This window comes from Colossoma macropomum, unplaced genomic scaffold (genome assembly GCF_904425465.1).
Source record: "Colossoma macropomum unplaced genomic scaffold, Colossoma_macropomum, whole genome shotgun sequence".
NCBI classification, from domain to species: Eukaryota; Metazoa; Chordata; class Actinopteri; order Characiformes; family Serrasalmidae; genus Colossoma; species Colossoma macropomum.
The window spans coordinates 37,302,874-37,320,001 of NW_023494787.1; the positions used below are offsets into that span (position 1 = coordinate 37,302,874).

Here is a 17,128-nt window from a genome sequence, read left to right on the forward strand (position 1 = left end):
GTTTTCTAACCTTTCTAGGAGAATATCGTGGTCTATCGTATCGAAAGCTGCGCTGAGGTCAAGTAGTACCAACAGGGATACGTAGCCTTGATCAGAGGCAAGAAGAAGATCATTTGTTATCTTAACTAGAGCTGTCTCAGTGCTGTGATGTGGCCTGAATCCAGATTGGGATTTTTCATATATGTGGTTCTTATCTAGATATGAACTAAGTTGTTGGGCTACAGCTTTTTCTAAGATCTTAGATATAAATGGTAGGTTAGAAATAGGCCTGTAATTAGACAATACGCTAGCGTCAAGGTTTGGTTTCTTGATCAGAGGCTTAATAACTGCTAGTTTAAAAGCTCTGGGTACATGGCCCAGGCTAAGGGACGAGTTTACTATAGTTAAAAGAGGATTAATGATAACTGGTAGCACTTCTTTGAGTAATTTTGAGGGGGTTGCATCAAGTGTGCAGGTTGTACAATTTGCAGAGTAGATAATCTTCTCTAGTTCTAACTGTGGTAGTGGGTAGAAAGTTTCCAGCCTTTCCTCTGCAACTACGTTATGTTTTATATCAGCCACATCAGATGACAGCCAAGTTGGATTTAATACTGTGGGTTGAGTTTGTTGTCTAATATTTTCAATTTTATTATTAAAAAAGTCCATAAAAACATCACTGGTGAGAGTCGCCGGAATTTGTGGTTCAGTGCCTGCCTGATTTTTTGTAATTCTGGAAATCACACTAAACAGTCCTCTAGGATTATATTTATTAGTCTCGATCAGCGAGGCCAGATATGCTGAGCGAGCTTTAGTGAGAGCATTTCTATACTCTATAAGGCTTTCCTTCCAGGCAAAGTGGAACACTTCTAGCTTGGTTGATCGCCATTTCCGCTCTAGTTTCCGTACTGTTTGTTTTAAGGTACGGGTTTTATCATCGTACCATGGGGCGAGCTTTTTCTGTCTTATCCTTTTGATTTTAAGTGGCGCCACATTTTCTAAAGTAGATCGAAAGGTATTTTCTAAATAGTCGGTTAGTGCATCTAGCTCCATTGGGTCTGATGGAGTGGAGACCTGGGTTGTTAGTTCTGGGAGGTTTTCTATGAATTGTAGGGCGGTAAATGGTTTTATTGAGCGCTTTGTAGAATAGTGAGGGGACGTACATATATTATGGCTAAGACGTAGCTCATAAGAAATTAAGTAATGGTCAGAGATTACTGAGGTTTGTGGTAGGATATTAAGCCTGTCTATGTCAAGTCCAAGTGTCAGAACTAGATCTAAAGTGTGACTACAGTAGTGTGTAGGCCCTGTTACATTTTGCGGATTGAAGTAAATGCCTTTTTTTAGTGGGTCATCTGCCTTCTCAAAATGGATATTAAAATCTCCTACAATTATTACTTTATCATTGCACACAGCTAGGTTTGCAGTGAAATCACTAAATTCTTTTAAAAATTCTGTGTAGGGCCCTGGTGGTCTGTAAATGTTAAATAATGAAAATGCGTTCTTTTTTGTGGCCGGATTTGTAATGTTGATGGAAAGAACCTCAAAAGAAGTGAAAGTGTCACACTGTTTCTGTCTGATATCTAGGGTATTCTGGTAGATTACACATAATCCACCTCCTTGCCTGATAATTTTGGGCTGTGTACATAATTATAGCCTATAGGGGTGGCTTCATTTAGTGCTGAATATTCATCCTGTCTAACCCATATTTCAGTGAGACAGAAAACGTCAAATTTATGATCACTTATTATTTCATTTACGATGACTGCTTTTGAGTTTAGTGATCTTATATTGAATAACCCAAATTTTAGAACTGAGGTGTTGCTGCTATCATCTAAATATGATTTAATGTTGATTAGGTTATTGAGGTGGGCTGATTGAGTTTTTCTACATTTAGATTTTGATTTAATTCGGGGCAAAGACACAGTCTCAATATAGTGGATCCTAGGTGACGCCGCAAGGCGGTTCGCAGACGGTCGGTTTAGCCTGTCTGTCTGCGGCCTGGTCCCGGCTCTGGATTGTCAGCAGCTGTTTACACTACTCTGCCGACTAACTAAAAGGCTATGTGCTATGCTGCAAGAAAGTAAGGCAGCACCCTCCCGCGTGGGGTGGACACCATCCCTACCTATAAGACCAGGCTTGCCCTCGAAATGTAACCAATTATCTATAAAGCCCACTTTATTTTCCGAACACCACTTGGACATCCAGCAGTTTAACGCTGAGAGTCTGCTGTAGGCTTCAGCGCCGCGCCACATTGGGATGGGACCAGAGCAGATTACGGCATCGGACATCGTCTGGGCCAGTTTAATCACCTCTCTAATGTTACCCTTAGTTACCTCAGACTGCCGCAGACGAATATCATTGGCCCCTACATGGATGACTATCCTCGAATATCTCTTATTAGCTAACAGTCTAAGGTTGCCGCTAATGTCTGGCGCTCTGGCTCCCGGTAAACAGCTAACTGTTACTGCTGGCGCCCCTAAAGGAGTAGCTAATTTCACGTGTCGAACGATTGAGTCTCCTATAACCAGAGCACTTTTAACAGGCTCCTCAGCGGGTGTTTCGCTGAGCGGGGCAAACCTGTTTGACACGTGAATCGGAGGAGCGTGGTGTTCTGGTGGGCTAGCTTTGGCCTCTCAGATCTCTCTTTTTTTATTACTTTTATTCAGACTAAATAAATACTTTGAATGAATGTTTCTTTCAATCAATGTAATTTTTTGGATTGAATATAACCAGTTCAGTTGCTTGTTATCACATGAAGTATTTTTTTCAGGTTGATCTGAGGAGCCTTTTTTTTTACAGCGTAGTTGTTCAACGAAGCTTTTGAAAAATGCACCCCTGGTAAGATATGCCATAGTATACCACAGTGTACCATAGTAAAATGATGGAGACACTATCATTTTGAACACTCTCTCTCCACGGTGTTCGCTCAGTGACGCTTTCGTCATGGTCAGTTGCCGGTTAAAACTGTGTATGAAAATTGTTCTCTTGTATAATTTCTACTCCTGTTTTAATGATGTGGATGTGCTGATACCAAATAATGAGTATAGAGATTTCTGGCGTATTGCAGAAATAAATTTCTCTTGCAATTTATACATCTGTATTTAGGTTAATAACAAGAACAACAGTGTTTTCTTTTCACAGTGTATTTGAAGGTAAAATGTTTGAAGAAACAATGCAAGAAATGCTTGGAATCGTCCAGGCATTAATTGAATCGAACTTGATCACAGAAGTTTTTTGGTAAGCATTTCTCAAATATAATATCATCAAATTCAGTTCAGTTCAAATTTATTTCGTAGCTCTTTACACATTGGTTGTTGTCACAAAGCAGTTTCACAGGTTTAAAAGACAAGCCCGTCCTCCTTTGGTCAACACAGGATAGTAAAACAATAACGCAACAAAACAACAAGAATGAAGAATGAAGAATAGATTAATTAATATTGTAGTGTCCCCTGCTATGAAAGAAGACACTGCCTAGACAGAAGTCTTTGTGCTTTATTAATGAGCTGTAACTGACCACAGCTACACCATGTGCAAAGAGAGTTTGGCTAACAGTTTGCTCTAAGCCTGAGCTCTGGACTCACATCTGCACTTTTTCAGTGTTCTTCCTGTTCTACAAGCATAAACACAGCTTGCGAGCTAGCCCCACCGTCACAATAAGAGTCTTTTACAGAATTACCCAGCAAATAAATGCTGTAGAACAAATACCCTAAAATAAACATGTCAACCCCACTTCCTGAACAAACCAATATCTCATAATGTTATTTATTATGAGATATTGGCATGTTCAGGAAGTGGGGTCGACATGAAAAAAATTCAGCCTTTAGACAATCATTAGACTAAATTATTAATCACACAGAATTATTCAGAGTAACCGATGGAAATCCATGGTTAATGCTATAAATATGAATAGGTAAGGAACTCAGTAGTATGAGGCAGGTAAACAGTGTCTAGTACTGAATGATTCCAGTTAGAGTCTGTGCAGGGATCAGTCCTATCAGGATGGCACATGAAGGTGAGGCTTTCTGGAACAGCAGAAGGGTTAATGGCTCATGCAGGTGGCTTCACTGTAGTCAAGCATGTCAGGAGGGAAAAGAGGGAGCACCTGATTAAGGTTGATTTTACATCAGCATCAAACCAGACAAGAGGGGCAACTGTTCAGCTCAACAAAGAAACATGGATAGTAAGTTCTGTTAGGAGTGACCGGACACCACAGATGGTTGCTTTAAGACTACATGGGAAGCACAGCCCCCCCTAAAATTTCATCAGAACTACTCTACTACTACTACTATTTCACTGCCTTCTAGTGCGGTTTGTTTATTTAACTTGTGCTGAATCTGCTAGATAGTATAATCCACATGAATGTGTTAGTGGAAGCCTGTGGAAGCACAGCCTATAGAACCCTATTGAAGGGTTTCAATGTGTACGATCCAAGTCCCTACACTCACATTTATGGTGACCAGATTTCTGAAATGAAAACTGGGAACATTTCTAGTTTGGTGGTCAAAATATCATTAAAATGTCCAATGTTTTTATCCATAAAATAAAAAACAGAGACAATTACAGCTTCATGTATTTTGACCATGGTAACTGTTGTACTGTAATAAACTATAGGTACTAAATTATAATAATAAACTGGGAACTAACTAAGTAACTGTGTAAGCCTTGTCAGAAAATCATAACCTACCTTGGTTTGAAGCTATAATAAACTATTGAAAAAGAGACCTGTGGCTACAGAAAAAAGACTCGTGGCTGTAGCTCAATAGCCAGGTATTAAACACACCCCTGGACAGCTACAGACAGCTGCTATCAACATATGCCATGTGTCATATATTGATGGCTGAAAAAGTGATGCGGTTATCATTAATTATCATTAAAAAGTGATGCAGTGATGCATAATCTATTATTAAAAATGATAGATTATTTGTAGATCACATGGCAGCCTACATTCAAGTAAATTGTATGTCTATACAAATCAGCCTGCCTACTACCTGGTATATAATTATATAATCTGTTGCAAAAATATGTAACCAAAAACCCAAATTCTGGTTTTCACTTTACCAAACAAACTACGTGAGAAAACAGCCATAGACACAAACCGATAAAGAGTCAAACTGGGCAGCCGAGCCAATCAAAATTTCAGCTTGGAGGCCAGACAGTTCTGAAACAGTAAAGCCAAGTTCATGCGAGAGGGATTCTACCCAGCATAGTCATTCTGGTTGACCAGCGTACCATACAACATATGCTGGTTTTGCTGGTGAGCAGCCCTGCTGGTCTATGTTGTTTTTTCTAACAGGGATCACTGCTTCAGTTCACTGCACCAAGTGAGAGAATTCACCAGAGTAATGCTTTTTCTCAGCACTGCATAATCTGCCTGTTTTAACATTTTACTCTTTAAAACGCCCATATCGTCCATGCAGCACAAGTTCCGATTAATAATGGCAGAGCATCAGTAAAATAATAGTAAACATATGCATTTGGCATATGGATCCCTGAATTTATTTTGGAAAAGCATTAGTGACTGAATTCGTTGAAAAAGATAGAATGTCAGAAAAAAAAAACTCTAATGCGGACTGAAATGAACTGGAATCCCACAAGAATGGCCTGGGTTCGATTCCCGGCTGGGCGACCAGGGTCATTTCTGTGTGGAGTTTGCCTGTTCTCCCCATGTCTGCGTGGGTTTCCTCCAGGTACTCCGGTTTCCTCCCATAGTCCAAAGACATGCAGTCAGGCCAACTGGACATGCTAAAATTGCTCCTAGGTGTGAGTGTGTGTGTGCATGTGTATGTGTGTCTGTCTGCCCTGCGATGGACTGGCGACCTGTCCAGGGTGTATCCTGCCTTCCGCCCAATGACAGCTGGGATAGGCTCCAGCACCCCACCGCGACCCAGAAGGATAAGCGGTTTAGATGATGTATGTATGTATGTATGAAAACAGCCTGATGTTAGCTTGCAAAATTTACTGTCTAAGGCTGAACCCATTGAAATGCAAGTCAAAGCAATCATTGACACAATTAACATGACATGAAAGGTAGCAGTTAGGAAGTCAGGGGCCTAGTTGCATTTGAGTTTGTCACTCAGCCAGCTGTGTGCTTTGTTTTTATAACAATTAGTTTTGCCCAACCACGTTTGGAAGTGTCTTTACTGTTTCTATTCAGACTGTTAAAATAGGACAAAAGAACATTGAATTACACAAAAGTTGAGCATATACATCAAGGAAAAGACATACTTGAAACATAGGTGGCCAAAGTGTGTTTATTGGGCTGCTAAACAACAAAAAGTAAATAATGTATTTTTAAAGATTAGTTTCTAATGCCTTTTATGGTTCATTAACATCTGTGTTTTATGTATTTGCATAATAATTTGTCAAATTAGCAAGAAGTTAACAACAAGTTAAACGTTTACCTAAGCCAATGATCACCGTTATATAAATTCAGCAGTAAAAGTGGCAGAAAATAAATACTAAAACTATTCCCAGTCAAGGATTTACCCTTAATTTATCAAACGTTTTTGGGTTGTTAAGGTAATAATAGCAATAGAAATCGCCAGTCTTAGTGCTATGAACAGACCAGTCCAGAGTGTGCAAGAATTTTAAGAGTGCTATGAGTAATAAAGCAAATGTTAAATTAATTTCTCACCAGTGTATCTGATATGGATGTTCTCCTTCTTTGTTTTGTATTCCATAATCTGATGTTTTCTTTTCAGGTTACTTGCAGATTATTTTCAAGAAATCAGTAGAGCTGTCTCCAACATACCCTATTATCCTTTCATGGTATTTGGTCATGAGAGGAGATGGAAAACTGAAAGGTAAGAGCAGTTTTGTAGAGCTCTAGTCTAGAGTTTCTATACTTGTAAAGAAGTTGTTGTGTAACAATTTTTGAGGCTATATTACTAGTACTACTACTACTACTACTACTATTATTATTATTATTATTAATAATAATAATAATAATAATAATAAAAGTAAGAAGAAAAAGAATACTATAAAGAATACTATAAGTATACTATTACTTCAGTGCTCTTTAAGGTTACTCTTAAACCACAAACTTTGTCTCAAACATGGGTTTACCGAATTCAATAACTCCTGAATATAATACAATAAGCAAGAATGTACGTGGGGGTGCACATGCTCCACTTGCTCCTTACTCAGGCATCTATGTTGGTCTCAGACTTTTGCACAGGAATGTACGTTTACTCAGCTTTCTGTCTGATCTTTGTACTTCATCAATGCTTGGTACTATTTTCTTGTTTGTTTTTTTTTCTGACTAAGTTTTGATGTTGGCCTCAAGAAGTCATGGTTCACCACTTTGCAAGATACAGTCAGGTCCATAAATATTTGGATACCTTTAAATTAAAGCTGAAAGTCTGGATATTTAATACATATTTATTATTTAATTTCAGCACAATATTATGTGGTAAACAGCTAAAATAATATCTTGTTGACATCTAAATGTTTATGAGCCTGGCTGTAACTGCCTGGCTGTCAGAACAAACAGCCAAAATAAGTAAACTTAATGAAATGAATAGAAACTTGTAATCTAGTCTTTTGTAGAAGAGGTAGAGGTTTCTGTGGCATATTTTTTGTACTATGGCAAGAATACAATTTTCCATTCGTCCATTCTATTTACCCCAAAATTAAATTGAAAACAGTACAAAAACATAATATTTTGTGTTTACCTTGTGAATTTTAATGTTTTTTGTTAATATACCAAAGTCAGCACATCAATCAGGGGGAAATCTTTTGAGGCCCCTCATTATCTGTAATTACATACAGAGGCCATTCACATAACTCTGACTGACCATCATTTGTGTTCTATTTGCTAAAAGGCCTATATTGTCTCATAAGGCTTCTTGTTAATGTGTTGTGCTTAGACTTCAATGATCATTGATTATTTCGTTTGTAGACATTCCCTCAGCTCTCTTGATTATCTTATCTACAAATAATAAAACTATTATCGCATATTAACATTTTTCAATCTTCATTCAAAAAATATTGGAGAAATAAATCACTTATGCAAAAATTTAGCCAACTTTACAGCTCACAAAATGTAGCTCTGTGTTTCGTAATTATGTTGGTTCACTTCAGTGTTAAAATCTGCCAAACAAACAAAAGTTTCATGTATAGTTGAACTGTAGAATTTTATGTAGCAACAATCAAGAATAAAAGAGCTTCCAGACTAGTTTGCTGCTGTGGAATCTGGTGAAATATAAAGCCTGGTTCAAATAATTTTGGGACAAATGCTGCAGATCTTAGTTCTGACAGTAAAATCAGATACTTACAAAAAATTCTACAGAGTGACTGAATAAAAGACAATGTACTGCTGCTGAGGAGGGGGATGCTTAAGAATTCTCCCACCAGCCCATTCTTCCCAAAATTAAAAACTCTTTATGACGCGTCATATTTAGCATTAAAATCGCAAATTTTGTCAAAATTTTAATGTAGTTCTACTGGTAATCACCCAATTAGTCCTGTCATCTGATTACAGCCTTTGTTCTGTACCTGTACCAGAATAAAGTTTGTATTCTGATCATGCAATGCCATTACAAGTATTCCATTACTACTCAACCCTGGCAATAACCATACATTTCCTTGTCTTAACATTTTGCAGTGCCCTAGGGAATGTTGCAGCTCTTGGTGGCGCTCTGATTTGGGAAAAGCTGTATGAAATGGATGTGTTTTCTATGATCAAACAATGTTATTTAAGTGCTTTGGATATAATTTATGTCCTTGCAGGAGAGGAAGACTTTGAGACTATCAGGTAAGAGCAACCAGAAATGTTTTTCACTGCAAAACTATAATAAAAGTTATTGAGATGAATTCGTTTTGTCCTGTCAGATAGATTTTATTATATCATACGGGAGGCAATAATAAATGTTGCGTCAATTACAGATACAGAAAGAGAATGGTGTTGGCTTTGATTTACATATTCATGGCACACTCATTGAGAAGATGGTTCTTCAAGGGTTCTCTATAGAACCATGAACACTCAAAGAACCCTTTGCATGATTAACGGGTTCTTTACATGGTGAAAGTGTTCTTCAGATTGATGGAGAATGTGCTGTATAAATAGAACACTATATAGAACCTTTTTGAAAAGGGCTCTGTATAGCACCAAAAAGGGTTCTGCTATAGTTATGATGTCAAGTTTGTAACAACAGAAGAATCATGCAAAGCGTTCTTTGATTGTGTTCATGATTCTGTATAGAACCATTTTCTTTGCGAAACCCTTGAATACCATCATTTTAAGTGTGTAGGTTATATTCTGAACCTGCAGAAGGTTTCTGGCTAAAATGAGATTTTTCACAATTCTGCAGTGATATGTCATTTTGTAGTTGAGTCAAGGCAAGTATACACTGCTTGATTTTCATCACAATAATGTTATCATGGAGATTCTTTGATCATGAGTTTAAATCGCTGGTCTTTGAAAGTTTAATGTGATGAGCTTCATTGTGGCCCATGTAGTGCCTTCAAGACCAAAGAAAGCTTGTGTTAAAAGAAAATTGCTCCTAAATCATGACTTCTTCTATGACGAGAGAGAAAGAAGGTGATAAACTAAAAACTGTATTACTCAGAAGGTATGTGTTAGTTCTCTGGAGACCTCTGGAGAACAGACATTCCATGTTGGTGCCTGCACAAATTCAAACTGGAGTTCTTCACATATTCATACTAACATATCACCATTATTAGTGTCTAACAGTAGTGAACTGTTGGTCTTAACTCTCATTTTTTTAAAGTGATATGCTCAGCAGTCACTGGCTTTCACTGAGAACAGTGACTGATTTTCATAGATCTGTTTCTTATTGTTACTCTGAAAGGCCTCTAATAGTAGTTATTGGTTAATCTAAATACTTCTGTCCAGTGACTGCTGGATTTCTTTTCTTTATTCTCTATATTCAGTTATATATTAAATGTAAAATCTTATTTTTTATTCATATTGCTTGTGTTGTGTTACTGTTTTGCTATCCGGTGTCGACCAGAGGAGAATGGGTTCCACTTTGAGTCTTGGTTCCTCTCAAGGTTTCTTTCTCTTGCTCTTAGGGAGTTTTTCCTTGCCACTGTCACCTTTGCATTGCTCATGTGGGGCTTGGACCTGGATTTTCTGTAAAGTTGCTGTGTGACAACACTCATTGTTAAAAGCATGATAGAAAAAAAATCGTGACTTTCTGTAAACCCTAAAATGCGCATACACCAAGAATGCAACCTTACAATCTAGACTAATGTGGAAGACAGAGAGGTTTTTGTGGATCCTTTTTTGTACTATAGCAATTAATTCATTTTCTGGGTACTACTATTGTAGTCTGGGTCACTATATGCAATATCCAGGGTGTAGAGGGCTGATTTAAAAATGTATTCCAGTTCAGTTGGCTGATTACCAGTGTAGGGTATAACCTAATCCAAAGAATTACTATATCAAAGCAACATAATCTGATTACTTTCCATTATATTCTGATTAAAAATGTAATACAATCAAGACACTTTAAATTCAAGACTCAACAATAGTTTTAACTTAACTCAAGGCAAATACTGTTTTGTGGAATAAAATAAGGCATAACTGAAGATACACACCCTTTAAAAAAAATATTGTGTGAACATTTCCCCACATTTCCAGTCAATCAAGGATTACATTACATCAACATAAAATTCAACTACTGATGGAACAGAATTGAAACATTTCAGTGCAATTTATTTGAGTTTCATTGTAATGGAAATCTCTTTGGCTCAACACGACAGTTCTCATTCACTGAAATGCACTGTCATTAATTTTTGTCCATTTTATGCAAACCAGTTACTTAAAGACAACAAAATTAATGTGTCTAATGTCAACATATTCTGTTTGTCCAACAACAACCCTGCTGGTTCATTCTTTGAGTGCAGTCTGGCCAATATTTTATTTGAAGCATCTCGTGCAGTGTTACATGCGATAAACTTAAGGCCACTGTTAATGCACAGTCTACTGGGTTCTTTAGGCTGCAAGTTCGTTACCCGTACCCCACATCTAAAACCTTCTTCTTTGTAAAGACAGTTAACATTTGGTTGATATAAAATGTCAGTAATCAATCATTCAACATAAAGTAATTATTTGATGTACAACACATTGCTTGTGTCCATGTCAAAGACAATAGATTTCTGAAAGTATTTAAAAGCGCTCATGCCCCGTAAACATGGAACATTGTTAGATGTGTTTAATGTTTACAGTGATTTAAAACAGGCTTTTTTAGTTATTTGTCCCAACTTAGTTTTGTAGTAGCCACTTCTTAATTTTCTGTTGTAGCAAGTCACATCAAGCCTTATTGCAAAATACATCTGTGGGGATGAGGATGAAAGCCAGCATATGCTTCACTTAAATAAATAGAACATGCAATCTTATGTTTATTTCAAACTACTGGCTACAAAATAGTGGAAACTTAGTACATCTGGGGACGACAGCCAAGAGTGCATAAATCCGCTCATCCGTGTTGTCAGCGATCCCCATACTAAGCAGTGCTTTTACCATGAGTGTCTTTGTTTATGGGAATGTCGATTACATTTCTTTTACAATAGTCAGTGTTTGCTTTCACAATAAGCATATTTCATTATACATCAAACACATTCTTTTTTTGTCACAGAGGCTTCGTCTTTAAACACTGGAGAGCTTTCAGTGGCAGGGCATATCTAGTCATTGATGAAGAGAGAAGGAACACAACAGCATTCCCGCTTCCACAAGTGAGGTAAAAACAGGATTACTATGTAAAATCTACTAGAATTGTTTTTTAAAGCTGAGATTTAATCAAATTCAAAGCTGGCTAAACTTTTTTTTTCTTTTTTTGCCATATCAAGGGCCAGTGTGCGATTGTTATCAATGTACTCAAGTCAACTAGTCAATGAAAATATTGGTGACGGGGGCACAAAACACATTGCAAAGTAAGTACAAAGTAAGAATTCATAGACAACCATATACAGAAGTGATAGCATTGTGCTATCTTAGATTATAATTACCTAGACACAGGCACCAGATTCATCTACCAAATATTTTATACCAAACTACAGTTCCTTAAGTAACACACTGGAAAGCTAAATTGCATGTTTTTAAAGTAACACATTTTAAAATATATATTTTAGTATGCTGTATGGAAATGCAGGGTGTCCCAAAAAAATTTACATCATTTGAGATGTGAATATCTGAGTAACTACATGTCCTAGACAAACGAAATTAAGTAGGCTTCATGTTGAACAACACAAGATTTATTTATCAAAATTCGAACAAGGAATTCAGAGGGATGTAGATTTTATAACCGATTTCACAAAGCTTCACAAATGACGACACACGTTAAGTTGGTAGTCCAGCTCCTGCCAAACACGCTGTGTTGAATTTTTTGTGCCATCTGCTTTCCAGTTGGTGCATTGTTATTGAATTTAAAAACGCACGCTGCACACTCTTGTTTGACTGTGTTCGAGCATATTCTAACACACAAAATGCCTTTTCATTTCTAGTGAACACCATTCTTCAACCTGAAAAAAAAAAAACATTAAAAATTAAACTTGGGTAGGTTTTACACATTTTGTTCAAATTTGTGATCATTTGAGGGGGAATTGGCTATGTTATTAGACTAAAGAAAAGTATAATTAATTGCAATCAAATTAGGTGTGTTATTTAAAAGTATATATAAAAGCAGTAACTTTTAAAGTATGCTTTGGCACATTTTAGCTGCATTTTAGTTGCAGTAATACTTAAATAGCAATTAAATATGGTTATCAGTACACCCAAGAGAATACATTTAAAATATGTTTCATGTACAGAAGAATTTCTGTCCTAACAATTGCTTAAGTTCACTTTTTTGCAGCCTAAGTTGTTCCAAATTAGAACAGAAAAGCACTTGTAGTAATAGATGCATTTCCAACATTACTTACATATAATTTAAGTTGTGATTAGTTAATCCCAATTACATATTTACAGAGATGGGGGAGTAGCTAAGTAGCACGGTACTTTTTATAGTTAACTGCAAATTTTTGTAGCTAATAGCTGTAGCGCCTACAAATTTTTGTGTAGCTATAGCGAAAACTTTCACTACAATTTCGCTACAGGCTTCAGGCAATCCATGCAAAATCTGAACCACAGAACATGGTTGTTAACTGGGCTGGTGGCGACTGAGTCAAGACTGTTCGAGCAAACGGTCACACACGGGTCCCACGCGCTGATCACCCCTTACTAGCAGGCTCAGCTCGGGGGTAGCAACCGAAATGATAAGAAGAGCCATTCTGTCCTTTCAACAAAAATCAAACCACCTTGGGAGCCACAACATTTTATGTCCGTTTTACCATCATGGCTGTAAATAAGTCTCAGTGTGTGTTAATGTGCTGGTACAGACTAAAAATATAAACGAAAACACAGACTTACTTTGCTCTGCTTTAACCTTTAGCTCAGCTATAGCTGTTTTTCTCGCATCTCAAGAAACTTTTCCGCGAGTTTCTTGTAAAATGTCTCTCAATGTTCGACTTTTTACGGGGCTGAAGTCACTTCTCATTCTCCTGCTTCTCGTTCGAATTGTCCCATTCCACCTTAAATGGTGCCTGAGGCGTACTGGATTGTACTGCTGCACCCTTTAAGGTGGAACGGGACAACTCGAACGAGAAGCAGGAGAATAAGAAGCTGACTTTAGCTTCACGAGTTGTTGCAGATTAAACGTATGTGGAAACCAGCTGAGTGATTACAAATGTAAATAAGTCCATTCATCTCCAAATTATCGATGTTCGTCTTAAATCTCTCTCTTTGCCGTTTCATTTTCTGCATTGCTGTGTCCATTGCTGCGCATCAGTCTTCAGCGTTAAAGGGTGAATTAGCAGTTATACATTAACTCCAGCATTTAAGACCATTTATTGTGAAAACTGTGTTAGAACTATGTGTTATAACGATTTTACAGCAAAGGAGGATTATGTTATTTTACCTAAAAATCTAGTTCTGCTGTGGAGCAGCAACAGCTCTGCAGCAGTGGAGAGATTATTCAGGCCTGATTCTCACCCTAAACAGAGCCGGGGTCACTGATGAGAATTTTGAGGCTACAGTGTTGCTTAAGTTTGACAAACGATTCTGAATGTCATGTCTGTAAATATCTTGCTGAAATGTTTAAATTGGAGCAGTTTTATTTCAACAGTTGACAATGCTTTGCACAAAGTTGTTTGGTTTATACGGTTATTTTTTTTGATTTTTGTTAGGAAAAACCTGGAATGATTGACTTTGCCTTTAGTCTAAATTTTTGTTGGGTATCACCTTTGGTTGTGTAAGTTTGATTGTTGGTTACATTTAAACTTACTTTTTGTGATCTTTTTGTATATTTTTTGTATATTTGCTTTTCAATTGTATGTTTCTTTCTGGCACATGATTAAATGTGTCTTGTTCATACTTTCAGTTGTTTGGTGTGTCAGGTGGAAATTCACAAACATTCTGACAGTCACGCTTTTAAAGCAGCTAGAAAGTAGTGCACTACTTTTCAAAAAGTAGCTAAAATGTAGCCACTACTTTTTTTGGAAAAGCGGTTAAATTGTAGCTAGCTACAACTTTTGGGAAAGTAACTACAAAGTAGCTAACTACTAATTTTTCAGTAGCTATACCAACCCTGTATATTTGTGTGTACTTATTTTTTTATAAAAGTACACTTAAATACATGTTTTTAAGTGTAAGTTAAGCTCATGTATTTAAGTGTAAGTTAAGCTCTTCCCAGCCTCGTCACAGTGTAAAGAAGAGAAAAAGAGCAGGAACCATTTCTGATACTTCTGCCTTTGAAAAGAAACTTCTTGGTGTGGTCAGCAGGCAATTTAATGAAGATGAACACTAGTGTCTTTCATTCGCTGCTGAAATGGAAACATTCAAAGGAGCAGAAAAGTGTGTTCCAAGGTTTCATAACTGCTACATATAATCAGATTCCATACACTTCACTCATACACTCATCTTAAAGCAGTTTTTTTCCAGTTTGGCACATTATCTTTTACATATATACGAAATGTGATAATATTGCACAAGCTTTTATAGTTATAGTTAAGTTGATTTGATAAATATGACCAAATACTGTTCAATAAAACACTCTGAACATGAACAATTTCAAATAGTTGTTTCATTCAGAATAACATGCTGCACTCCGAGTACTGAGCAAGAAAACTGAGCAGTGCTGCTGACACCGGGCACAGAAGCTAAAAGCAGGCAGTGATGTACATGTTAGGACAAAACAGTCTCTCTATAGCCTATTTTACAAAAAATCACTGTATTAAAGTTTATATCTTGTACTCCTATTGGGTCAAACAGGGTAAAGACGGCATAGGTGGACTAGAAAATGTCGACTCTGTTTTTCTAGCCTTCCTGTCTCCACCCACACTGAGGAAGTGGCTGTGATTGTGTGTTTAAAAATGACAGCCTCCTGCCCTGCGTTTGTTCATTAGTGCAGCAGCTACATTCGGCTTATGTTACACTGTCGGAATGTTGGTATCGGTGCATTTTTATGAGTGTGAATACAAGTAAATGAGCACAGTATTGGCCCGGTACCCAATACCAGTATCAGTGTCGATGCATTTCTGCCTGAGATAGATGTCTTGCCTCTCTTTCCACCTTAAAAAAACAAGCTCTCCTCCGAGAATCATCCATTTTCACCATCAACATGGTAACGTTTCCATGGCTACATGTTGCTATCGGTTGCACGGTTGCACAACACTATACTGCATGGAATGATGGATTTTTCAATGCAAACGTGTGAATGCAGCATTAGTGCTAAGCCTGTGGTGATTCCCATGAACCATGCAGTTAAACACAGACTTAAAGCTTCTAAAAGACATTTCATGGCACCTTGTGAAGTCCTAACCAATAGGAGAGCATGCTTAGCTTTATCTGTCTAGATAGCAATTCCCCCATTTCAGGAATTTAACCTTTTGTGTCCATCCATACTGAACAATGAAACAAGAGCAGTACTGTTAAAAAAAGTTCAAAAACAAGTGTGATTCTGTATATTTAAAATGAAAATCATTAGGCCTAGAAGGCCTGGAGGATTGTAAAAAACAACCAAAAAAAGGGATGCAATTTAACGTGTCTGTTTTCAGGGGAATGTGAGGAGTTGATTTGATTAGATATAGCACACCTAAACACATCTGTAAAATGTGTATATTATACGCCGCCTCTTTTTACAGTTGCGTGGCTCGTCATCCGGTTAGCAGCTGCACCAGCAGTCAGTAACATTCCAAAATGAACTGCCACAGCACACAAGCCAACGTCAAGACTAGCCTGAAAGATTAATCGTTTTTATATAGCAATTTGAAAGAGTGCAATTTTCAGATTGCAAGAGCTGTTGATATGTTGCAAGTTTTAAGTAGGGAAATTAATCTATTAACATGGAGGCTGTGAACTGCTTTTAGATGAATTTGACAAATCAAAAGCAACCAAACATCCATGTGTTGTGACATCACAACTACAAATAACCGGGAGGCTGGCGCATGATGTTAAGTGCTCAAGGCTTAAGCCAGAAAAAGTTTATGCTGGTCTTCTTAGCCAAAAAAAGGCCCATACCTTAATTTATAGAAAACATTCGCAATTTGAATCATAATCGCAATACTGGTCAGAAAAATCGCAATTAGATATTTTGCCAAAATCTTTCAGCCCTTGTCAAGACCTTGTACCTTATTTTTGTGTTTGCATTATGACCACAAAAAATAGTGTCTCATAGCTTATTTTAAAAAAGGAAGTAAATGTCCCTTTAATTTTCACTTTTTGTACTTTTTTATGAGTCTCAATTCTCAAAGAACATTTTTCTTTTCTTAGTATGCTGAGGTAGTTACATTTACTCAAGTCCATGGAAAATTTTGATGGATTTGTACTCTTCTGAGCATTTTCAAACCATAATACATTTACTTCTACTCAAGTATATTAGCGAGTAACGGATGCTGCTTTTTACTCAGTTGTATTTTGGCAATTCATATTTGGTTACTACGTCCTTTTGTGTTTAACTTCATTATGTTTTGTTGTTGACACTATCTGCACTGATTTGTGATTGGTCACATCTCTGACATTGGAGGTTTAGCATTTTATTTAACACTAAAAGAATCCCAAAAGGAAAAGAACAAGCTTCAGTTCATCTGCTGACAGATGGTGGACTTACTCAGACGTTCTACTGCAGTTCTATAAGTTTTTCAGTACTAA

General features: G+C 37.1%; 1 protein-coding gene across 2 annotated transcripts in view; it reads left to right on the forward strand.

The window, feature by feature from the left end:
* Positions 1 to 17,128, forward strand: part of LOC118805986 — a 37,918-nt gene that overhangs the window by 13,006 nt on the left and 7,784 nt on the right. For both annotated transcript variants that reach the window (XM_036567214.1, XM_036567215.1), the window contains 5 exons: positions 3,121 to 3,216; positions 6,681 to 6,782; positions 8,585 to 8,734; positions 11,583 to 11,684; positions 11,794 to 11,877. In XM_036567214.1, coding sequence (XP_036423107.1) covers positions 3,121 to 3,216; positions 6,681 to 6,782; positions 8,585 to 8,734; positions 11,583 to 11,684; positions 11,794 to 11,877 — 534 coding nt within the window. The remainder of the gene's footprint in view (positions 1 to 3,120; positions 3,217 to 6,680; positions 6,783 to 8,584; positions 8,735 to 11,582; positions 11,685 to 11,793; positions 11,878 to 17,128) is intronic.